This window comes from Chaetura pelagica, unplaced genomic scaffold (genome assembly GCF_000747805.2).
Source record: "Chaetura pelagica isolate M959 unplaced genomic scaffold, ChaPel_1.0 scaffold138, whole genome shotgun sequence".
Lineage (NCBI taxonomy): Eukaryota > Metazoa > Chordata > Aves > Apodiformes > Apodidae > Chaetura > Chaetura pelagica.
This window is the reverse complement of record NW_009954215.1, coordinates 6,359,262-6,385,145: the sequence shown is the minus strand read 5'-3', so window position 1 is coordinate 6,385,145 and position 25,884 is coordinate 6,359,262. Positions and strand designations below refer to the sequence as shown.

General features: G+C 40.9%; 1 protein-coding gene across 1 annotated transcript in view; it reads left to right on the top strand.

Annotated features, from left to right (window-relative positions):
- MAD1L1 (MAD1 mitotic arrest deficient-like 1 (yeast)) overlaps positions 1 to 25,884 on the top strand; it is a 353,023-nt gene that overhangs the window by 123,269 nt on the left and 203,870 nt on the right. Inside the window, exon 11 of the mRNA XM_010003276.1 lies at positions 23,310 to 23,450. Coding sequence (XP_010001578.1) covers positions 23,310 to 23,450 — 141 coding nt within the window. The remainder of the gene's footprint in view (positions 1 to 23,309; positions 23,451 to 25,884) is intronic.

The following is a 25,884-nucleotide window of genomic DNA, read 5'->3' as shown; positions in this document are numbered from 1 at the left end:
ACAACTCAAAGTCAGCATCACTGCTTTTTGCATATTTTCAGCAGAGTGTGATCTTACTGAATATAATTCACTCTATTACATCTCACACTGCATAATTTAATACTCCATTCACTATAGTATCTTTACATAAACAGTTTTATAAATAGATTTAAGGGGTGTTTTTTTGGTGTGTTTTTTGTTTGTTTGTTTTTTTGTCTGCCTTGTTCTAAAGAGGAAGCTGCTTTTCTGCAGAAGTAATGAGTGATTTTACTAGGAGTACAAACCCAGGAGCAGAGATTGTGGTGGGGAGTGGCATCTGTTCTTGCCTTCTGTTGGAAGGACTAAGCAGAGTAGATGCTTGGTGTATAAGCAAACTAAGAGTGGATGCAACAATTTTCTGCTCCAGTTGCATTATTAGTTGCCCATTCAATTTTCACATTATTTTAGAGGATTATTTTCTTGGATAGTTATTCAATATATTCCATTTTAACACTTTATTAAAACTGCTACATAACAGATGAAATAAAATTGATCCCAGGTTATATTTCAAGAGGGAGCTTAATGCTTTATGGATATGAGAACCCTGCTGTCTGTGTTTTTAAACAAAACTATCAAAAGCATCTGTATCACTGAGCATAGGTAAAGAGTTTTTTTCAGCTGCTGAAGGCACTTCAGATAGTTTGAGGGTACTGAAGGTAATTAAGCTTCTAAGAACCAAGGGCAGTTAAAGATAAATTTGTTTCCTAAAGTTTTTGTTCCCCAATGTGCAAGTGAAATACAAATTAACTAGCTTAGCAAAACAAGACATGCACTTACCAGGGGCTGCCATCGATGCCTGAGTCCCTGTTTTTCATGTGACCTTTGTGAAACATCTATTTGGCATTAGTCTTTTTCTTCACTTTAGTCTTTTGTGCATTTCCTAGTGGAAAACATGATGGTCTTATTCTAAGATGTCAGTTGGATCTTCTCTGGCCTTGAAAATCAATGTGACATTTTGTGAAAGTGTTAAAGATGAGGGAGAGGGAAATACCTTTAGGAGACTTAGTTGCAGGCAGGCAGTGGGAGAAGGTCATCCACACTGAAAAGTCACCAGTGATCCCCTGCATGCTTACAACTTTGTAGCACAGCTTTCTAAACTGATGCTGTGAAAGGGATTTCAAGTGAGAGATGCCCTGGGATTTTGGTGTTTGAGGTTTTTTCTTGTACTTGATATTCCAGATCCTTTCCTTAGCTGACCAAGATGAAATGCTGCTGTGCAAAAAGCCTAAGGCTGAATTTCTGCCTGTTGTGGTTCTGCTAAAGTCATCTGAGCTACACCAGGGAAAACTTTGTCCCTGGTTTCTAGATACTGTTAAAAGCTTGTTACCTAAGCCTGTGGAGGTCTGAATAATTCAGAGAGTAACATCTTGTAGTTGGTTCCTCTATACCAGAGGAAACCAATGTTGTTTCAGTATCTCTGCTGACTAAAAAAGCAGTGCAAAAAGAGAAAAATTAGAGGCCAAATCAAGACCAACAGCAACTGTTTAACAGGTTACAGGTGCTTGATAATACATGTGTTTCCTGTGGTTATGAGCAGTTAAGGTTGAACATTTTTCCTCAGACAATTGAGAAGAAAAAGTAGTTTTCAGGTATTGCATCCATATTTTGCTGCTTTCTCCAATAGCCCTTTTCTGGGACCTGTACATATACACAGATCTCTGGGAGATATTTAGTTGCAATGTAACAGTCATTTTGTTGCTGGGAGGAGAACATCAATCTGTATTGAGAACTGAAATTCTCCAGTGCCAGTGTATGGCTGATTTGTGGGTCACAGGCTCTGCATTCTGCATCCTTTCCTTCAGACTTTCTGATTCTTGATGGTGCCTGTGGATACTGGGAGCAGAAGGTGATTTTACAGATATAGATGAAAAGAAGAGTTTCAAATAATGAGAAAAAAAAACTTCTGTCAGCACATTGTTTTTTTAAATTAAAATGTTATGTTTGTTTGATTTCTGGAACTTAAGTAGAGCACACCAGGCAGCACAGCAAGATTCCTAATACCAAACTAGATTTTTGTTTTTAATTTTTGAGTGTCCCTCAAAGAGGAAGCAAAAGAGCAACCTAGAGCTGTAAACAACATGAATATTTCAGAAGCAACACTTTTTTCCTATATGCTACCATCTGTTGATGAACTATGTAAAGGAAAGAATGATTTTTCCAAAGTCAAAAGATCCATTTCCAGATGAGTTGTGCTAAGAAAGCTGTGAAATACAAGGTAACTCCTGATGCTTGAGAGATCTCCCTTTTTTTCTTCTCTCGTGGAAACTTCTGTGTACTGGTTGAATACAATTGCTGACAATATTATGGAGGAAGAAGTGATGCCCAGCACTTACTCTCCTATACATATATACAAATATATGTATATAAAAGCATAAAAAATGAGCGAATGGAAGCACTGAAGAGGTCTGGTTCAATAAAACATTGTTTTCTGTGCTTTAGCTTTCTGAATGGCTCTGGTGATAGAAAAGAGAGGTCATAAGTTCTGTCGTTGCATCTGTAAATGCAAAGAAAACACAGATGCTTCCAGCACCTTTCCCATTAATGTGTTTTCCTGTCTTCAACACAAATAACCCGTAGATATGTGATAGCTCTTAATACATTTTGAAACTCTCTCCCATAATTAACTTCTGATGGAATAAAACACAAGGCCGCAGGGGTTATAGACTCGAAGAGAGTGCTCAACAGGTTTTGAAAACGACACGTAGAAGTGTTACTGCTGTTCATATAATTAAGCTTAATTATTTGGAATTCATTTATAAGGTCTTGAGCACAGATACATAACAAGCTCTATGTTGTCACTCAGCAACAGCAACTTTTAAAGCCCTCTTCAGTCAGACCCTGGCCAAGCCCAGCGTTCCTCTTGCCTGCTTCTTTGGCAGCCTAGCCCGTGCTTTCAAGATATTGCAGCTCCCAACCCCAGCATCAGAGAAAGACAGATGATACTAAAGCCTCTTGCTCAGTCAACATGCTGCCTGTTAGCATCAGATTAACCTTTCCAGCCCTGTGAATTTTAAACAAAAATCTGTCTGCTCTTCCCAGACTCTCTATTACCTCCAGCCTTCCTGCCTCACTGGTGCGAAGTGCAGAACTCATGGTGACAATGTGGTTGATCTGCAGGCTGCCTGAGAGGCACAGGTTTGGACTTAATTAATAATTCCAGTGCTGTGCAACGACTAGTCTGACGACAAGGCAGTCTAGGCAGAAAACTCCTGGTAGACTTTGAAGCAAGCATGCAGAAATATCCTATTTTCAGCGGTACAAATTTCTTCCCCAGAATTACTTCACCATGGCACTGCTCTAAATATGTCTTGTGAGATAAGCTTTAAATCCTACTTGGGCAAAGTTTATTAAAAATTAACATTTGCATGGGGAGTTATAAAAAAGAATAGGACAGTCATTAGCTAAAAATCATCCAAAGTATGAAATAATATTGAATTGCTCTCCACTGGTCCAGACCAGGAGAGCTCTTACCACCTGCCAAATCTTGAAGCCTAGAAATAGCTGGTATCAATTACATCCAATAAGTCACATTGCAAACTGCACCTCTATCCCCAGAGGTCTGAGAAAATGAGCCCCTACCACCAGGCTAAACAGCCTAAAACCATGTGCATGGGATATTCACTTCCTCAGGTCTTCAGACACAAAGTGAGTTGTGTCATTTTCTTTTACGCAGGGGCTGATTTGAGTGGGGATTCATGCTTTTGTCTCAAATGACCCCTGCCTTCTGATTTGGATTTAGGAGTGCTTTGAACTGGAGCACACTAACATGGTGAGGGTATAAAGCAGAGTCCAGCCTGCTCTTCAGCTGGTCATGGCTGTGTGTGCAGAGCAGTGTGTGAGATGGCTTGCCCAGTGGCTGGTAGTGAGCTGGACACATCTGAGGTCCTCCTGCACATCACAGTGCTGCTCTGCTCTTCACTGGGGAAAACTGTGTAGTGTTCATTAGACATAAGGCCCCAGACTAACTGCTCTGGTAGTTCATGTTTGGATGTGAAATGTCAATGCAGATGATAAAGTTTGATATGGTTTTGCTTTATGGAAGTTCACACTTAGATCATAGTAACCAGTGGACCAGGTAATGCTGGTTTAGCCTAACTGAGGACATACCCAGTGACAGGAATTCTGGTCTTCAGCCTTTACAGAAGTTAGAGGAAGGTGGACAGTAAAGATGCTGAAATACAAGCGGGATGAGAAGGATCCATTGTACAGTCTCTATGGAGACCATCAATTTTCATACAAATCTAGCACAGATGAGGAACACTTCTTTTTCCATAGTCTTTTTTTATTGGAGCTGCACATTCCTTGCCTGTACCTTGCAGCATTTAATGTTGTGATTCCTTTAAATGTCTGTCTCCATCAAAATCATGTTCCCTTGGGCTGCAAGTCACCAGCATGTGTGTCTTTGTGTTAATTTGTCCCACTTCACAGGCCCAGCATCATTAGTGAAATAAGGCTGCTGTAATTACTGTGGGATTTGTGCAAAGCAGTGTGCTGTTGCATTGCACTGTACCTGCTCTTTAATCTACATGGGCCATCTGCTTTGTTTCTTAACTAAAAGTTTTGTTTCTGCTTTGGAAGAGTGAATCTGTTGCTCCTGAGCTTCTCTGTGTAGAAAAACGTTGCAGTTGGATTAAATTAAATCCCTGATTGATATTGTGCACATTTTGATAAGATTTCTTCCAGATTGTGACCTGTAGTTTTGCTGTGCACAAGTTTTTACCCTCCTCTGTGGCTGCAGTCATGTTTTTGGTAGGACCACTCCATAATCTAGAGAACTCTTGACTACTGTAAGTCTGACAAATTCAAACACAATGTACAGTCCTACTGTTGGGATAGTGAACATATCCCAGTGCAATTGAAAGACATTGCTGGGCAGTTATCCCATGACAACTCTGCAAGTAACAACCTTTTACAAACCCAATCAAGTCAGCTTTGTATGTTGTGTGACAAAGCACTTTGACTCCTGTCCAAGTAAGAGGTCTCTTATATCTTTTACCATTGCTTACCTTATAAAAAATAGTGAATTCTTGGACTGATCAGGGCAAAGACTTGAGTTTATCTGGATCTTCCGTGAAGGCTGTCTTCTCTTTTGCTTATTTTTTTCTCAGACTTCTCCATGATTAAATGGATTTGCTCTGTTAGGAGCTGGTTCCCTAAGCTTGGGCTCTCCTTAGCCATAGGAGTAGATTGTTTAAGTGAGATGGAACATTGACATTGAGGTTAGAGAAAGCTTTATTTTATTTCCCAGAAAAACTCGCCCATTGGATAATGACTTTGAGAGGTAGTTTTTGGTGTAGTCAAATTGGACAATTTTGGATGCTTTAGAGGCATTAAAATAAGATTGGAAAATAAGAGCAGTGGGGATCCAGCAGCATGTGTCACTTTTCTGGTCTTTTGAAAGAATTTATAGCCTAGTTTAACTGTAAAGTGGGTTTTGTTGTTGTCATCTAATATGCCTTTTAAAAACATTCCTGTTGTCAATAAGATGAGGAAGGACTACAGTGATCCATGCCTCAAAGAATATAAAATGAGGAAAATACACTTTCTTAGGTCTGTTGACAATTTATTTTTCTTGTAATGGGTACATTATTTCTACTTGAGCCTCTCTCTCCTCACCACTAGAAGTTATTTCACTCAGTTCTGAGACAATGCAATAGCAGCATCAAATCTCAGGCAGTTTGCATCTTGGTTTTGTTAAAAGAGTAAAAAAAAAACCAACCATTATTTCTTGCAAGATGTTTTGGAGTACAACAATCATTTAAAAAATGAAAAGATCCCTTGTCTAGAAGGCTCCTCTGTTTTGTTCTTGAGTCTAAGGAGCTGTCTTTCTCCTTCCCCCTGGGAAGTTGTGATTGGTAAATAACATGGAAATCCATTTGATGATGGGACATTAGAGGTTGGCATGGACAATTAATTTGTTATTAGGCAGAATTAATTTCATTTGATCCTTACGTGGTTCTGTTGCTGCATATAAATCCAGCAGCTTGATGAGATAGCCTGCAAGTGCAGTTCTGTTCAGTTTTGTTGAAGGATTGCTTTTTTATGGCTCTGAGATCAGGAGTGGCTTCTTTCCTTACTTATGGGTGAAGAGCAGATTACAGGGAAGCCTTTGGCTTTATGCTGCTGGAAACCAGTTCTGGGTTTATGACCTAGAACTTGTGCTTTTCTGCTTGATGAGCAGTGTTTCATAGCACAGCTAAGCCAATCCAATGTGTCTCTGAAAGGGGTGGTCACCCTTCCATTCTCCCCTTCCCAAACTAAATGTTCTTGTAATTTTCTTTGCTTAAAACTGCTTTGATAAGGAGTGTCTGAACTAAATTCAGCAACAAGCAAACTCCAGAAGAATGTGAGAAGCTTTTTGCTTGAGGGTGGTCTCTTTGTATGAGTTGTTGTGCTTATACAAGGGACAGGACAAAATACCAGTGACTATATGTAGAACTGTTGATTCTCATCTCCAGAAGAATGACCTCCTTGTAGTGTCACAAAGCATTACCTTCATATTTACTCTTTTATTCCTCCAATTCAAAGCCATATTTTGGTTAATTCTGGAAGGTACTGATCATTTCTTCTGTGAAAAGAGTTGAAAAGGAATTAGACCTCCCTCTGTCTTTCATGACTTTGCATGTCAATAATTTGGAGAAGGTGTAGCAGGAATACTTTAGTTTACTATTTCTTTCTGGTCTTGCCTTTCTCTGATGTGACTTCAGGAAAGGCAGCATCTCAGAAGTGGCTGCACAACAGCAGCAGTCCTTTCCTAAACAGTGCTGGTGGACAGCTGATAAACATATTGTTTGTTTGTTTGTTTGTTTAAATAAGAATCATGGGGAAGACCCCCAAAGAGAGACGTAAAAGAGATCTGTGTTTTACTGAGTTCTTCTAAGCTGCTGAATGACCACAACCACTTAATCTTACTGGGCATCAGTTTTCCCTTCTGGACAGTGGAAGTGGTGATTTGAACTTCCATAATAGTCTGCTTTTAAGATTGACTACTAAAAAATGCAGCATAAAAGCTTAAAGGTAGTCCTACATATCCATGCTATTAAGTAATAGAGTGCCGTGAACAAGCTACTTAAAACAGTGTCCTCAAAAGATGTCTGCTTCTGCATATATTATACTATATTTTTCTCCTGCTTCTCTCCTGTCTTAATTGTCTCTGCTCCAGTTTCCCCAGACTGGAGAGTCTCTTATTTGTGCTAGATTGGCAAACTAAAGATAAAGGTTTTGGAAAATGAGACCAAGGACAGAAGCAAGGGAGTATGTTCAACTTGGAACTCAAAAGGAGTATGTGAATATATTGAACAGGGTACTAAAGTCAATTATTTTTGTTAACCAGTGAGATCAGAGGTGGAATCAATTATAAGGTGCAGATATCTTTCTTTGTGAGCTGCATGGTGAAAACTTCAATTGCATTTACTTTTTAAAGTAAAAGGAGACAGCATTGTTTCAGTAGGTATGAACAAGAAAAAGAGTAATGTCATCTGTAAGTGGCAAGGAAATACAAAACTTGAACATCTTAAGAGTAATCTTTTCCATTTAAAAAGCAAATTGGAGAAATGCTGTTTAACTATTCCCACAGTAAGTGAAAAAGCAGGAGAAACTAAATAATAAACTCACATCTCTTGAAGGAATTTAAAGCTGGACTTGGCATAGATTGTTGGAAATGATTTAGCAGCAATTAAGGCAGTTCTAACAAAGCAGTTAGGACTGTAGATGAGAAGAAAGGAAAACAAAACAAATTTAATAGAATCATAGAATGGCAGGTTGGAAGGGACCTCAAGGTCCAACCTTTTTAGATCATACTATAGTTTATACAAGGTGGCTCAGCACCTGATCAAGCTGAGACTTAAAACTGTCCAACATGGGGAAAATCTACCACTTCCCTTGGGAGACTGTTCCGATGTTTGATTGTCCCCATGATGAAAAATTTACCTTTTGTGTCCAAATTTCCTGAATATCCATTAGCCTGCCAGATCATTGGCAAGCTTAGCAGGAGAGTGCTGTGCAAGTGGGCGTTAGTGCTGAGTAACTGCCCTCCCCTTTCAGCAGCTCCAGGTCCACACTGAGCAAGTGCTTAACGATTGCTCTGGCCACCAGCACAGACAGGCTGTCATTTCCTGGTCATCAGCCTCGTGGCTGTTCAAGATGTTCTGGTAACAGACACACTAGAGACCACGTGAGTTTTCTTAACACTGAGTTCAGAATTAAGCCCAGCTTTGATTTGTTTCCTGTCTCTCACTGTGCCCATGAGAGTCTCACCGCTTGGCACCTGCTGAGCCTCATGCTTGTGCTGCCCATGCAAATGTGTGTCCCCGGTGCCATCGTTCCTGCCAGTCCCAGCAGCTGCCTCCCAAGGTTCCCCCCTGTGCCTGAGCTTGTGCAACCATTGCAGGAAAACTTCCTCTGCAGCCATGTTTGGTGTGGGATGTCCTGCCTCTCGGGCTGTGCTGGTGTGCAAAACAACACGGTGCTTATGAACAACACTGTTATTTATTTATGTTATTTCTAACACACTCCTGTGGTGTTACAAACAACAGCCATATCCATCACATACCCTTCATTCAAGTACAAGAATTTTAAACCACTTTCAAGACCTGTTTCTTCACGTGACTGGTAAAAAAGAGATTGCTGTTTGGAGCATGGGAGGAGTGGCTTTGTTTTTCTCTTTGCTGTTTATATCAGTAGGTTAAATTATCTGAAAACTTCAATTCCAAGCTTTTGAAGTATTTTTATTGTAAAGAAGTATTCTTTAAGTATGAAATACATATATTTGAAGTGCACAAATGTTGAATTTGGAGAAGAATTATAGTGTTCCACTTGATTCCATGGTTGATATTAAAAGAGACAATTACATACAATTTGTGAAATAAAGAGAGCAACCTCTGCAGAGTGTGGTACCTGCAGGGTCTACCAGCTCAGTCTCTGATCTGAGCTAATAAGAGCAATACCTAATATTAGAGTTTGCCTTGTCAGAAAACCCATTAGCATGTCGATGTGAGAGCTGTGTGTGTGATGCAAAAAGTGAGCAGCTGTTTGTCTTCTGGTACCACAGGAGGGGGCAGGGAGAAACTCTTTCAAAAAAGTTACTTCGTTGTGCTGCTGTTTTTCCTGTTTATAGTATTAAGTTGTCGATAAAGACAAAGGAGTTCGAATAAGTTACATTATTTTAGAAGCACACAAACTTTAGCTTGAAATTCATTCCTTTATTTTTTGTGTTCCTCTGAAGTTTTTAGAATTTTGTGTAAAGTTTGGGTTTTTGAGATGGAAACTTCAGAGCCTCCTACTTTTCAAGCTATTTATTCTTTTCATGTCTTACTCCTTCATACATGCTGAACTGACAGGTTTTTTTCTGCTCTTCCAGAAATCCAAAACCTAAATACATTTACAGCTTCCATTCTGTGTCCCCTGGAGAAACAGATCCTTACACACTCTACACCACAGGCTTGATGAAGAGGATTTTTCAGTTAGTAATGTGCATTTTTTTATTTTTTTTAAATTTCGTGTTAACATTAGGTATATGGAGTAACCTGTTGGATGTGCAAATTCAGAATATCCATAAAATTTGGGGCCTGAGCCACCATTAAACTGCAGACATTTCTTCTCTGCTTCCATTGTAGTATGGCTCTGAGTCTCCTGCAGTTCTCTTCATGGTGGCTGGCCTTGAGTTTTCAATTACAAAATGATTTCTTGTTCTTAATCCCTATCTCATTCATTCCTGGCTCTCCTTCCAGTCAGGTCTGGATAACTCTGTGTGAGATACTGCAGTGGTTCCTTTCAGTTTCTGAAGACAAATGGATATTTATTAACAATCTAGAGAAAAAGTAAAAAGTAAGAGGAAGGAGTGAGGAATTACACTATCTAATACTGCAGAGAAATGCATCTTCAGTTATGTAAAAGGCTGCTCTAGAGGAAAAGGTAATACATTTTTATAGGCTTAGGAGATAATTTCTAGCAGCTATTTTCTGTTCTGCTCATTCTTCCAGGGCACTGCCCTAGTAGCTCTGAGCACAGACAGGACTGATGGACTGAGCTTTTGTCCTCTCCTCCCTCTGTGACCGTAGCTCCTCAGTGTTCTGTCTTCTTGGACCAAGGGAGAAATGCAAATGGCAGAGCCTGTGAGCCAGCCTGGACTTGGCAGACAAGCCTGGGGTGGATGGGATTGATATTTCTCCAAATGGAGCTCTCTGTTGGAGCTCTGTTTGTGGTCACTAGATACATGTCTTTGTGAGACTTTGCTTATTAAATCACTAGAAGCCCCATCATTAGAAGGTACGTCTGTATTTCACAGGTACATCAACTACTTGTACCTTTCAGAAATGCCACTAGAGGATATGTGATGATCTAATAAAGTGTGTTCAGAAATTTAAGCCTTCTAAAGATGCAGCAAGAGTATTTTCTTCACATAGACACATTTTATTATGTATATCTGGAGCCATCTGATTTGCTCATGTTCAACTAATAGCTTTTTCTCTAATTTACTTCTTGACTTACATGAGTATTAATCATAAACTGTTTCATTAGGAACTAATTTAATTCGGGGAAAAAGCCAAAAAGATTTAACATATGCTGTAAAAATTTGCACTGCTTCTTTCGTGGACTTGAGGCACGTGTTTTGCACAAAAAGTCTTTTGCATAGCCTTGATTGTTGATTTTGTGTGTGTTTTAGGATCCTTGATGTGCACAGGAAGATGGAGGCAGAAAATTGCTGCTTTTTAGATCCTTCTGGTCTTACTCTCAAAAAGCTGAAGAGTCCTAGTGAATTAGTAATCATGGGTAGCATCTTTGAGGCTGCACTGACAAAGACACTACTGCTTTCTTTTAATGTGGTGGAGCTCATGTGTGTTGTTATTAGAAGTGAAATAATAGGGACAAGTCTGAAGAATAATACTTGCAAGCAAAATAGGAGCAGTTTTTTGGAGTGAGTTGAGTAGAGGGATTGTGAAGTGGTCACAAATTCTGGCTGAATGATTTGTCTTCTTAAGGACTGACTTGACTGCAAACTAAAACTTCTGTAATTCTGCCTGTGGTGGATTAAGTGCCCTTTGGATTGTCTTTCTGGTATGTGGAATGTACATTTCATCTACATTTCATCTTGAGTGCCTCCAAGTTATTCAGAAAGTTCTGCATCATGGTGTTTTGCAGTATGGAAGTTCATCTTCATCATTACCTGTCTGCTTTTTGCCAGCTCTTTCTGTGATGTTATGTGGCAGGAAGCAACTCCATCCCTCTGTTACTGTGTCTTTCCTTTTGACAGTGGCTTTCTGTGGTTATACCCTGTTCTACTCACTTTGATGAAGTTGTGCCCAGAATTAGAGAAGCCAGTAGTCTGTTTTATTCTATAATACATGGCAGTTCTTAAGTATGAGAACAAGCCAATGGTCTTAGTTTGCAAGAAAGTAGGTGTTCTACTCACTTTGATGAAGTTGTGCCCAGAATTAGAGAAGCCAGTAGTCTGTTTTATTCTATAATACATGGCAGTTCTTAAGTATGAGAACAAGCCAATGGTCTTAGTTTGCAAGAAAGTAGGTTTTTTTTTTTTGTATATATACTGTGGTTCTGCTTTTTAATTGCTATGTGGTTTTGTTTAACATAAAATGTAAATAAAAAGGAGTGAGCAAAATTTAGTGGTCAAATATTAATGAAAAGACTGATGAATGTTTTTGCTTTATACATTTAATCATCTTTCTTTCAGATGTGTATGATGAATATATTTCCTAAATCATGTTTTTTTCCTGGTAAACTTGAGCTTTCCACTTGCTTTTGTACGAAGCATGATTTGAGTGCATCACGTTTTGTATAATGATTTAAGCATAACATTCTTCATGTCAATGCAGTTTTGAGAAAAGATTTTGTTGACTTAATGTTGCAGAGGCAGTGGAGGGAGAACCAAGAAAGGAACATCGTTTTGTCTGCATGAATTAACCAGCACTCTGGTGACTGGAAAAGGAAGATGTTCACTGAGTGGCAGCTGATATTAATATTAGGTTTGCTAGGTTGTGGGCTATTTTAAGGTAGTAGTTTCATTTCTGAATGTTTAAAATTTGAGGAAATCCTGTATGTGTGGGCTGTTGTCACAAGGTTCTTTCTTAGGTGAGACATGCTTCCTCTTCTGTTCTCTGCTAGATGTGGTTGAGGAGGTTATTGCCTGCTGCATTCCCAAACTTCAAATTGCTGGGCTTTTGCCATGCCCTGGCTCAGTAGCTTTTGGGGGAGAGCATCTTGTCCTGCTTCTCTGATGATGGGCTGAGCCCTCTGGAGTTGCTGAGCTGTTGGTGTTTGCCAGCCTGTGTAGCTGGCACTGAGCGCAGTCAGGGGGACGTGCTGGTGGAGAGGGGTCTGTGGGGCATCGGAATGTGAAAGAGTTTGCTGGGCAGGAGATGCTGGGATCTTGAGCTTTTCAGCCAGCCAGAAGCTGGGTGAGAGTGGACACATCTTCACAGAGAAGTGGGGAAGGGACCAGTGGCTTGGGGTGCATCTTCACCATTTTTCTTCATTTATACCTCATCAACTCAGTTCAGCTGAGAATGTTGCAGACTGAGGGCAGCAGTCAGAAACAGGTGATGTGAGTGTGGAGGGCTGGGAAAGCAGTTATGCTGGAAAATTGTGAAGATTGGACTTGTTTACCTTCAAAAGTAGTTGAATAAGAGGTGACAGGTTTCTAGTGAATGAATGTTTTAGAGAAGTCATTTGGGAGCTGTTGTTTTCCATGTCTGTGCAATGCAAGAACGAAGCTGTTCAATGAAACTGAAAGGTGGCGAATTAAAAACTGATAAAAGAAAATACATTTTCAAGCAATGTAATGAATCCCATTTTGTTTTTTCCATCAGAAAACTGGCAAGGTCAGGAACTTATCAGGGTTCAGAAGAAGACTGAGTATTTACATGACCAATGAAAATACCCAGGGGAGTTAGCAATGAGTGCTTGTTTTTCAAAAGTATTTATTAAATGTCTTTTTTTTGGAGTTGAGAAGCCCAAGGTGAAGGTACAACTGGAATAGTGGTGAAGTGCCATGATGTTGTACCTGCCTGCTCTGGTCCTTGCACCTCGCTCTTAAGCATCCAGTTTTTTTCTTCACCATATCTGGGTTTCAAGAGAAATGGGATCCCAGGCACAGATGGCTTAATGGGAGAACAACCTTTGTGGTCCCCTCTGCCAGGCTGCACTGATATTGGTATGGGGTGCCAGATTTGAGTGCCAGCCTATAACAAACCTCTGCCCAAGAAGCTGCAATCCAGGGCTCCAGGGTGGCACAGTTTCTTTTTCAATTGCAGAAAACTCCTTCAGAAGTGCAGTTCAGGAGGTTAAAGAGTAGCTGAGCTTCCTGGTGTTTATTTGCTGTCTGAGAGCAAACCCTGAAGATGGCTCCTGATTAAGCTAATGAGCTGTCTTATGTGGGTGTTGTTTGAACTGTGCTCTGGGTTGAGAGAATAAACTGATCTTAAAAAACCGACATAAAACAACTGAGGAGATGTTGTTTGGTGCAGTTTGTGTTTTTGACCTTTTTAGTTGGCTTAAATACTCAAAAGCATTAAAATGGATGTTCATTAATATTTTCAAAGAATCACAGAATCACAGACTCTTAGAGGTTAGAAGGGACCTCGGAAGATCCTCCAACCTCCCTGCCAGAGCAGGGTCACCTAGAGCACATCACACAGGAACGCATCCAGGTGGGTTTTGAATGTCTCTAGTGAAGGAGACTCCACAACCTCTCTGGACAGCCCGTTCCAGTGCTCTGTCACTCTCACAGTGACAAAAGGGTACAAGTTAAAACATGTAGCCTACATCACTTGGATAACATGAAATGCATTGTATACTGTGGAATTCGTATTTTGACCGCATCCAAGTAGTTCTTAGTTCAAAGTAATAGGTTATAATTGCTTTGCCCTAGATAAATTATTTGGTGTGATAAAATAAGCAGTCCCTTAAGCTGGCCCAGTCGTACTGTTGGAAGCAAGGCTAGGGTAGGAAAAGCCTCTTTATGGTTATTATTATTTCAAGAATAATATGTTTATTTATCCTTTTGCCTTACAGATGGCTTATGTAGTATGGAAGTTGCACATTGTGCCTTTTGTACTTAGCAAAATGCTTTATGGTTTTTGGTCACCAACTTGAGCATCAGTGCTGGGCAGGCACTGGCTGTGGTATTGTGTGGGTGGCCTGTTTAGGGTTTTTTACCCCCTGTATTTTGTATCAGAGTGGATCTGTGGATACTGTGGGCTTCTGGGCACTTCCCTGGTAGTTATGGGACAGTCGCTGAAGTCTTCTCTTGGCTGTGTTCTCTTCCTAAGGATGCCTTGCTGAGCTGCAAGGAGCTGTGTCTGCTCTGCCCATGAGAGTCCTTCAAGGGCAGCACAGATGTGCTGTGGGTCACCTCGGGGATAACTTGATAGATAATTTCTAAAACTCTTATTGAAGTCACTGATCTTTTATACCCTGAAGGTAGTAGAGGGAATTATTTATGAATTAAGTAAAATATGGGAAATTATTAATATTTTCTAATAAAGATGTCAGGTGATGTATGGTGTGAAGACTTAGCTAAAAGCCCTTTTTCTTTGCCTTTTCCAAAAAGCCAAAGCTGCCACATTTCTAGAGTTGTTGACACATCATAAAGGGACTGAGAAATTACTTCTCAAGTTCAGTGAATGTGTGCTGTTGAGCTAAGCAGATAAACTCAGGTCTATGATTTCTTTTTTGTTTCCTCAAAATCTGATGCAAGCAACTTGCCCTCCTCCTTTAGTTCCTTTTTACCCTGAGTGGCCCAGCAGCAGAGCCAGGACAGTGGCACTATTCCTCCACCCTTATTTTTGCGGAGAGAACTGCACCAGCTTAGAGCACCACTCAGTTACTTTTCTCCCAAGTTAATGATATTTTAGCGGTTAAAACTGCAGGAAACTGGCTTTTAAGAGATTCAGAGGCCAATATCTGGGTTACTTAGTAGCCATGAGGAAAAAGAAATCCGAGGCTAAGGAATGAACGTCGCGTGGAATTTTTATGTGCTGTAGGCATGGTCAGAATAGAAGGATCTGATGCACCCTCACAAAACCTTTGAAATGCAATATTAGGTTTTTAGTGTCAGTAAGTAGGGATGAATACATTTCCTTGTCAGTTTTCTGCCTTCCCTCTGCCAGTGATGGTAATCTAGTGGCTAGGTTGAAGAACGTAGGGTATTAATTTATATTTTTTAAAAAAGAAATGGCTTTCTTTCAAATGTGAACTGTGCACATGGTGTCAGGTACCAGTGTCAGATGGAGAGTGACCCAGGGCTGAGGCAGGTGAATAAGGCAGCTTAACGCTTGTACAAGATTGGTACTGCTTGAACAGCAGGGTTAAGGGAAGTGGTAGAAAGAAGAAAGGGTCTTTTGAATGAAAAGAGGAGAAATCCAGTGAGGCAGAAAAGCAAGCTGGTGCTAGAGACAGGCAGTGGTGAGTGTTCCAGTCAAAGTGAGTCGAATGAAGAAAAATAATAAAATTATTTCATAGCAGCAGGAGCTTAGGAAACATAACTAAACATGTTAAACTCACTGTGAAGCAAGAGGACCCCAGGGCTATTTTAGTCAGATAATATTTAGTTTGTTGCAGTGTCAGTTGTATGATTGCTTGTCAGCTGGCATATGTGTGTGCTCTAAGCAAAACAAGGCTTTTAGGGACCACGCACAATCTTCCAGAAGATAGTAAGCAGGGGATTTATCCTAGACAAATTAGAGCAGTTATAGTGGAATTATTTGCTGTGGTCCATTGCCAGGGTGTAAGTCCTCTGCAGAGAAGTGTTGGGAGGAGAGGGACAAGAACTAGAAAGGAAGACCTATATATCTTTGGAAAAACTTATGGACAATAAGGCTGTGGAAGATACATAGGTATTTGTTGGTGTACTTTTAAAGTTGCCTGCTGAATGTTTGCCAAAAGGGCAGTCAGATTGTAGAGTCTCTCCAAAATTTAAGAAATGATGGATGGAAGCTAAGAGTGTCTCTGAATGCCTTTCTCAGGCTCTCTCCCTGGTTGTGTTCTCTTCTCACTTCGATTTCCCCTGGTGGCTGCTTTCTGCAGACTTCCAACCTTGGGTGGAAAGGTGGTGTTCAACCTTAATGATACAGAACCTTTCCAAGCAAGAAAATGGCTCCATTATGAGTGTGTCAGAAAAAGTGATGAAAACCATCCATTACAGAGGGGTGATGGGAGAGAGAGGGATACTTAATTCCTGCTTTGCTGTGTGCTTGTGGTTACAGAGTACATCAGTCTTGCTGACCTCTCTCCCACCTGTTCAGGTCAGACATGGACAGAGGTACTTGAGCTTATAAAGAATAAATATTTTATTTTTGTCAGAGAAGCTGTGGTCATAGGACACAGTACATCTGAGGGGCTTCTTTATAGGTTAAATCCATTGTTGGACTCCTGCAATAGTCTATTGGCTTGAGGGGAGAAAAATGAAAGCAGAGGTTTGATATATAGAAAGTCACATTTGAGAGGTAAGAATATTTAAAAAAAACACATTTGCTAGTGTTCTTGTCAGGGCAAGGGTAGTAAAATCTGCTGAATGTTTTTATTTTTTCGGAGTTAACAGGCTTTTTTGAAAATGTTTTAATTGAGGTCTTGGGTAGAAAGTCGATGGTGTGTATATACATGTGTCTGCAGTCAGTTCTGATTTGCAAAGTAGTGTGAAAATAGGTCAGGCACAGAGAGGAATGTTGAGAAATTGCTGTAGCTGGGAAGGGAGATATTCAGAAGTTTGGAAACAAGATTTTAGTTTAAAGGGGATTAGTACAGAAGTTGAGTGGTAAGAGAGACGAGAGCCATTTACCTTCTGATGGTGGCAGATGTTGCTGTAGACAAGGAGGATTTGAAAAGTTTCTGGTAGTTTAACTTTTACTGGTTTTGTTTGGCATAAGACTCTTGTTTTTTTGTCTGTCCTGGAGGATTTGGTCAGCTCATTAGCAGTGCCTCAAGAAGGGCAGAAGCTGAGGGAACATCACTCACATCATAGCAAATCTGACTGAATGTGCTGTGACCACCGTTCTGCCTTCGGGCCCCTGGGTCTTGCTCTCACTTTGATTTTACTTTTTGCTCCCCATTTACATAAGGCAACATAGTCTTTGAAGAGAGAAGCCTGATTTCAAAGTAAGGCTTAATAATGCAGCAGTTCCTTATGGTTTGGGGCAGAACCTGTTAATGGTCAGTTCATTGTCCCAGCTAAAGCTTTTCCATGGCACGTGGGGCAGGTGCCTGTATCCCAATGGGCCTGGGGTGGGATGCACATTTGTCAGGTGAGGTATGTGCAAATACCTCACTTTGAGGGCTTTGAGAAAGGGGTACATGCCAACCAGTGCTGCAGCCTGTTCCTGGTCCCTGGTGTCTGTTGCTACACAAAATGCACAACTGTGCTTTGCTTTCATGAATTTCATCACCGTGATAAAAATTCATTTTTTTAAATTACAGAGATGTTCTTGAATTGTAATCCTCCTCTTTGATAAACACATCACCAAAGTTGAGATTTATCACATTTATTGTTTGCCTTTATTCAGTTGGCAAGTTACCTGTCAAAGAAGGAAATTAGGTTTGATATTATTCATATAAGGGCTCAGATGATTGTTTCTAGTCCCTAATTCTCCTCTAGCTGCTTGCAATTGGATTGTTAATGTTTTCTTCAAGTATTTAATGAGATACCAAAGTGTTGAAGTAATTTATAATTGCCGGAGTTTGTATCTTCTCATCCATCCTTCTTTTAAAATGTTGGATCTGTTTCACTCTGTAGGGCCTCTACAGGAGGCACTGTAGGGCCTCTCCTGCCATTTGTGAATTCGTTAAAGGTAGTTGCCCATAGAGCAGAAATTACTGTGACTAATTTTTTTTTATTAATAGGTCCTGATATGTGTTCAATATATCTCTCTCTATATATATTTCTGACCATATTTTGGCTTATGTTCCCATAGCTCACTCTGCTGATTTTACTAATGTTAAACATCTGATCAAACCCCAGTTACCATCTCCCATTTTGCATTTGTATGGCTTAGAGCAAGAAAGCACAGACCTCTGTTACACAACCATCTTTCTCTTTTTATTTGTGTTTCTACAAGGAATAGTTGGCTAAATTATACCTGATTGCAGATGGCATCTGTTTAGTGTTGAAGTTCCATATTCTTTCCTCAGTCTCAAAATTTTCTCCCATTATGACTAATTTAGAATTAGGAATTTGAAGAGGAAGAGGAGGGGAATATCTTACCACTGATTTCCTATAATGAAGCAGTCTTTAACATTCTCCAGAAATTATCATTAATTAAACAAAAAGCTCATCAAACATTAGGAACAGGAATATTTCTGTACAATCAAAAAAAACACCAAGTGGGAAATATCATTATGATTCCACTTCACAAAGTCAGTCTCCTCTGCCAGGCTCTAGCTCGTGCAGAAGTGAGAGAGCAAGTGAGCTGTGCCTTTGGGTTGTGGATTAATAGTTGAAGTTCACTCGTGTGGAAATAAAGCAGATTTTACTGTGACTAGAATATGTCATTAAAAAGCCATTATTGGAACCGACCAGCTCAATTCCTGCTTTTTCATTGCTAATGACAAAACAATCTGTTCTTTAAAAAACAACAGCCCTATATTTTCTTTCAGAGAATGGTGCAAGGGCTTACCAGAACAGAAGCTGGGTGAAGAGAGGCACTTGAAAGATTTATTGATCAATAAACCAGACAATTACAGCTTGTTTATAAAAGGAAAAAAAACCTCAACAACCCACCCCAAACCTAAGGCCTGCAAGCAACACTGAGACTCTAATAATGATAACTCTGGCATCCAGCTTGAAACTATAAAAGTCAGAAGGAAGATATAGGATTTCAATAAAATTATGACACTAGATAAACTTTACCCCAGGACCAGATTTTCCCTGGGTATGTGACTGAGTTCAGTTAGATTTGTAACTTTAATTTCTTTCTTATTGATTTTTCTTTTCTTCAGCTAATTAGGAAGTCTGTGGTGAATTGTGTGTATGTATGTTTGAGGAGGGGCTAACGAGCATCGACAGGAATAGGACCTGAACTTATATGTATGTTTATAAGGTCAGATGACTTAATTTTTTTTCTTTGGCTACATTTTACTCTTCAGTTGCTTCAAATACACACCTGAGAGTCACTCATACTCCTCAGCAGGCTCATATTTAAAGCCACCAGCTGTCCTTGGAGATGTGCAGTAGCACTGCTTGAGGGACATGGGGATTCTTGGAAGGGCTGCTGCTGCTGATGGTGCTTATGTGATCAGTTCTCATGTCAAGCCCTAAAATTAACCCAGAAGTCCTGTAGGAGCCCACTTACATTACTGCTGCTTTTAAACCACTCTGGTAGCCCTCTGGTGTGTGAATATCAGGGGAAAAAAGCCTGTCCCTTAGCTTGGAGCTACTTGACAACCAGGTTGAATTTTGGATTAGAGCAGAGGGAATAGAGGAGCTGGTGGGAGGACTGGAGAGAAGCTTTATCACAGGGCTGACATTTTGCACAAGTGCTATCATGTACTTTCCCATAGCAAATTTTCATGGGATTAGCTCCAGTTTGTGGTAAAGATGATAAAACATGTTTTCTCTTTAGTTACTTATGTAGTACTAGGAGGCATATTTGTTTGGTAAATTGGCTGCTGCTGGCAGCAGAAAGGAAAACTGTTCAACCTTTGAAAAAGTCACTTTCCTTCCTCATGTTCTAACTTGCATCTCCTCAAACACAGCTGCAAGCTGCAGCACCAGAGTTTGCTGTGGGGGCATTCACTTCCTAGGTTTATAATGACCATAAAAAACAATTATTCTGCTTTTAGGGTATGTTTAGTTTGAAAGTAGTCAAGGTAAAGAGCACCTGGAAATGTGCCAGTGCAAGGTCTGTGGTGAGTTAGTGGAGATGTCCTGTGCTGGGAACATTTTGGAACTTTCCTGGAGGATTGCTTTTTAGTAATCCTGATGATTACTCTCCTGATAGAAAGCAGGAAAACGAAGGTGTTGACAAAAGGTTAGAGTGGGCATCTGAAAGTCCCTAGGGAGACTTTTCTTGGGGCTTGGGGAATATCCTGTCATGTGAGATAAGGAGATGTTGCAGCAATTACTAAATTAGGATTAGATTTTAGAGAATCTTTTTTAAACAGAGGACTTCTCAACAAGAACTTCAGTTTCCTGCCAAACTAACAAGATCTTTAGGAGGGAAAAGCTTTCCATAAGTGCTCTTGATAGGGAGGAATTTGAAAAATGGAGCTGGGGACCACTTGTTGGTAGCTGAGAATTGATTTCATTGCAGTATTAATATTTAGAAATAATTAAAGAGAAGAACTAAATTTCAGGATCAAGTATTTAATTGTATCACCCTCCATTTCAGCTTGTCAGCACCTTTTTATTTTTTTCCAATACAGCTTGTGCTGTATTTACTGTGCATGTTGAAGTTTACTCTTCCCTTGAGAGAAAGAAAGGCTTTGAAGGGCAATGCCTGTAGTTGATTTTAGGGAAAAGAGAGCCTGTAGGGATGTCCTGCTTTCATGCAGTTTTCCCATCCTAACATGAAAGCAGAAGTTGGTCCTCCTTGCAGCTGAACAGCTTGGGGAACTGCTAGGATCTTGCTGGCAACAACTTGAATATTCAGCAATTAATTGGAAGCCAAGTGTGATGGGAATTGCCAGGGGTCCTGTTTGCTGGTGAAGAAATGCTGAGGATTTTGGGACTGTCCTGCTGTAATGGAGAGAACATTGCAGTGCTAAATTATCACAGTGATGAAAGATGCTTAGTGGAAAATTAGTATAGTGAAGCAGTTAGAGAAGAAGCTGTAATTGCATAGCTAATTGCAAGGATCAAACCCCAATACCTGTGTGAAACGCCATCATTATGTTCTCATCTGTGCTCTAGACAGTGATGCTGCAATAAATGGGAAATTAAAGTCATCTTAGCAAAGGCAGTTTGATTTAGGGAGGGTGCACTGGGCAGACTGGGTGCTGTGTGTGTATGTTGGAGGGGAGGAAGAGGATGGGATGATCCTGTACCACTGACTTTCTGCTAGACAAGTTAGTTACAAGGCAGGGATGGTATGGCTGGCTCTGGGTTTTCTCCTATGGTAACATAGCAACATTTCCTTTCACATGTCTGTCAGATGAGTAATTCTTTATAAACTACGGCAAAACTTTTCTTTTCTTGGAAAAATATTTCTCCTCAATTGGGCAAGAGCAAGGAGCTAGTAATAGCTTCCTCTTTCTGTTAAAATCTGGTTTTATTATTTTACAAACTCAGTTCCTTCAGCTTCTTGGTATCCTATGGCCTTGGGGTTCTTTTACCTGCTGACCAACCCAACCATCTTGGATGACCTTTCAATCCATGACATGCTCTGAAGCCACACAGTGCCTCTGGCAGTGCCCCTCACCTGATTTTCACACTTTGAATTTGAAATCTGAGTCATCCTTCCCTTCTCCATGTGTACACTGGTTATCCACGTTCAGTCTTTGACCTTTAGATTTTGAAGGAGGAGATAACTTTTGTGTACAGGCTCGTTCAGCTGAGCAGTCAGCATCACCTTCACTATCAGAAATACAGTCTTTTTCATTTGGGGATTGGGAGAAAAGGACTTTTTTTCAACCCTGGAAGTTCTTGATTTCCTCAGGAGAGCAGGATCCCAGCAAAGCATTTCAGCACAGCCAAGCTGGGTTTGTGAAATGCTCCATGTTCAGTGTAGTGGCAGTTGCCTGATCTGAATGTGAACTTCACAGCTATAAATCTGAATGAACTTGTAATAATATTTTGGATATTTTTATGGCAGAATTCACATGAGAGAACTGGTCTGTCCAGAGCACTGACATGTTTCTGGAACGGGGTGAGGTGGCAAACTTCAGCAGTGAAATGGAGGCAGAGCTGTCAGATTTCCTCAGACTTTTTGCTCTTTGGATTTACGCCAGGGGCCTGCACTTCTTTGACCCTGGTCTGTAGCCTTACAAACATCAAGGTTCTTCCATGCAGTCAAAAGATAAAACACCTCACCAGCTGGCTAACCCCAGTATGCACACTGCTCTGTGAACTTAGTCTGAAAACACACCTGACTTCTGAAATTGTTCAGTGGTTGGTCCCCATTCTTCTTTTCCATGATTGCCTTGGAGGTAGGTGTTAGGTGCTGGGAATCCATTAGGGAATGCTTCAACCAGGGACCCACGCAAACCTTTGGCTTTCAATGCAAGCTTTATACTTGGGAGTGGGAGGGCTGTTAAAAGGGTGGAGAGGGATCCTTCTTTTTGTCTTTCTCTGCAAATGCTTGGGTTTGGTTGCCAGCAAAGAGAGAAGTGAGCCAAACACATTGTCTGTGAGGTATTAACCTCTGAAAAAAATATTTATTCAAAACACTGAGTGTTGCAGTGTTTCACGAGTGATAAGTCACATACTATTTAGACAATATTTGCTCTCAGCCACTTTGTTTGTTGTCAAATCTGTTTCATTTCTGTTGTGACAATTCTGTTCGTTCATTGCTGGAAGTCTTTGGCAGGAAAAAATGTCAAGTACTACACTAAATATTTTGCTGAAGAAACTCATTCAGCCATGTTGAATTAGAATACTGTCTCCAAAAAGAAGGCAGGCTCTGTTTTCACTTGCCATCTGTTTGTTAGAGTATATGCATGTTGCTTTCCTGCAAGGAATATGTGGTTCTATATACACTAGACAGTCCAATTTTTCACAGCGGCCACTTTTATTTTATTAGAACTGTGTGTTCATCTGTGGCTTGATGGTGATATGAAGATGATATAAGAAGGACATTGAGGTGCTGGAGAGGGTGCAAATAGTGGTAACTAAGCTGATTAAGGGTCTTGAGAACTGGCCTTATGAGGAGAGGCTGAGGGAGTTGTGCTGTTCAGCCTGGAGAAAAGGAGGCTGAGGAGAGACCTCATCACCCTCTACAACTGCCTGAGAGGAGGTTGTAGTGAAGCAGGTGTTGATCTCTTCCCCCTGGTGACCAGCGATAGGACAAGAAAAAATGTGGTCAAGCTGTGCCAGGGGAGATTCAGGCTGGATATTAGAAAACATTTATTCACAGAAAGAATGGTAAGGCCTTGGAACTGTTAAAAAAAGGGGTATACATGGTGTTTCATAAGCTGGTTTAGTGGTTAGGGGTTGTAGTGTGGATGGTCAGACTTCAGAGGATCTTGAAGGTCTTTCCCAACCTTGATGATTCTATGATGAGCTTATATCCATCAGGGTTCCTTTGCTGCATAAAAGAACAATGGGCAGACAATTTTTCTGGGAACCCTCTCCTCGAAGCGAGGTGAGGGTCTGTGTCCCTTAAGGTGTTTGCTGTTCTGTCTGACAGGAGCGTGACGGGATGCGAGCCATTCTGGAGTCGTACGACAGCGAGCTGAGCCCGGCCGAGCACTCGCCCCAGCTGAACCGGCGCATGCGTGAGGCTGAGGAGATGGTGCAGAAGCTGCACGCCCATAACACCGAGCTGGAGGTAACCCAGACACCTTGTGCTCTAACTCCAGGGGTGAGGTTGTTCAGGCCTTTAAAACTGAATCGCCTGGCGATGTGATCCGCTCTCACAGAGGGCGGATTTTGCAAAATTCTGGCTGCAAAATTCCAGGCTCAGTAAGACCCATGAGGTGTTATTCTGCACCTGAAGCTGGCAGAAGCCAGGAATAATCATCTTTGGGTGTAAAGAGTCTGCTTTGTGTTCAGCATGGCTGGAGTGACAGCTGATCCCTGCGGGTTAAAGGGCTGTGTGAGGGGGATGTACAGGGGTAGTGAAATGGAGCAGGTGTGGTGTCTTCTCAGGGTCTAGTCTCAGTGAATCACTGCATGTGTAGCAGGGCTCTTCTGCACACAGCATAAGTGAGCCTGTGTTTATAAGAGCTTTGCTCTAAGGGTTGAAGAAGTAAAGTCTGTGTCTGCTGTTCATTCTTCACTTCTTGGCACTGGGCCTGAAAACCCCAGACTCTACTGAAAACCGCAGTAGCTCTACTAAATGCTTTTTTTGCTAGGTTTTCTCTAAGAAAAAACATTCCTTCCAAAGATAGGAGTATTTCTTGAAGGAATTATTCTATTATTTTTAGTTCTCTTTTAGAAAATTTGCAAGCTGAAATGTGAGTGTAATGAGGTAAATGTTAACATGCATTTGCCAAATAGGTCCCCTCTCTTGTACTTTGTCGTAGTGGAATGGGCTTTATGGTGAGGAGTTGAAATATTTGGAATGTGTCTGTGATCTTAAAGCTTAGCAGTTTCATTACCTAGGCTTTATAATGATCATAAGTATGTGAGTTTCCCTTTCTGCACATCTAGTTCCACCATCATATAGATTTATAGATGCCATAATTCAAATGGTGTGAAACTTGCAGAGATTGCAGCTCCTCAGCTTCATGTTCAAGGCATAAAGGGGATTGTCCCACTGTGCACAAACCTCTTTGTTGCTTCTGACACCCTTAAAAATGCTCTTTTCTTGTGTTGGTGGGTGGGGACTTGAATCAGGCAATACTGGCTCCAATGACCTCTAAAGCCTCAGTGAAGAGAGCAGCACAGTGTGGTAAAGATCAGAATTGTCATATAGAAACACTTCATCATGGTTTCTCAGAAAAGGAATTCTGTGAAGTTTTGGGCAAGTTGATAGAGAGTGTAGCTGGTAACATCAGGTGAAATGAAAATGTGCCTGAATTTGTCTGTCTCAGAATGTTCTTCTATGTTGGTCTGGTTGTTTAACATATTGCTTACCAGCAAACAGAGCAAGATTAGGTGATGCTGACATAAAGTGATCTTGATAAGTCCAGAGGAGGCCACTAGGCCACTAGGCCTCCTCAGAGGCTTGGATCAGAGGGCTGGAGAACCTCCAAGGCAGGCTGAGAGAGTTGGGGCTGTTCAGCCTGGAGAAGACAAGGCTCTGGGGAGAACTTACAGCGACCTTCCAGTATGCAGGAAAGCTGGGGAGGGGCTTTTTACAAGGCTTGTAGTGAAAGAACAAGAGTAATGGCTTAGAAGTTGGGAGATTTAGGTTAGACATTAGGAGGAAATTCTTCACTATGAGGGTGGTGAGTCACTGGAACAGGTTGCCCAGGGAAGTTATGAGTGCCCCCTCCCTGGAAGTGTTTAGGGGCAGGTTGGATGGGGCTTGGAGCAACCTGGTCTAGTGGGAGGTGTCCCTGCCCATGCAGGGAGTTGGATCTAGATGATCTTTAAGGTCCTTTCCAACGCATTCTATGATTCTGTGAGGCTATTTTATCCTGTGTTCTTAGTTTCCAGCAGTGGCTTTGGGTTGTTGGAGGGGGATTTCCTGAGCTGTTTCACTGAACAGGTCAGATGTGTCTTTGGGCAATAGCAAATTACCTTTTCTTATTCAGGTGCAAGCATGGGAGCTCTGTGGGAACCAATTGCTACACCCCTTTGGTTATTTATAGGGAACAAAATCTAAGGGGTTTTTATGGCTGTGGATTAAGGGCTACATGGAAAATTGCAGAGAGAATCTATGTTCTGTGAAGGTTTGTTGTGTGTCCTGTCAACCTTTAAGCCTTTCAAAGACTTTGCTAAAAGCAGGATTCAAAGATCTGATATTCCTCTTGTAAAGTAGAATTTTATACTTCACTTACTCATGTTTGTCTTCCCCTGTAGTGTTGACTGCTGAATCCCATCTGTTTTGAAATTTTGGGAGAAAGTTTTTTGTTGTAGTAAAAATCTGAAAACTGGAAAGGGAAATTGAGGTACAGGCAGGACTCGTAGTGCCTCATCATCAGGAGTAGCAGCTCTAATCAACTGCCTGTAGATCAAAGGACAGGTCGATAACAGCTATTAATAACTTCTAACATAATGCTTTGCACCCTCCCAGCTCTGCAAAGCCTCTGTACAAATTTTAGCAATGTTGACACCTGCATGACTCATCTCACAAACAGAGGAGACAGCAGGAA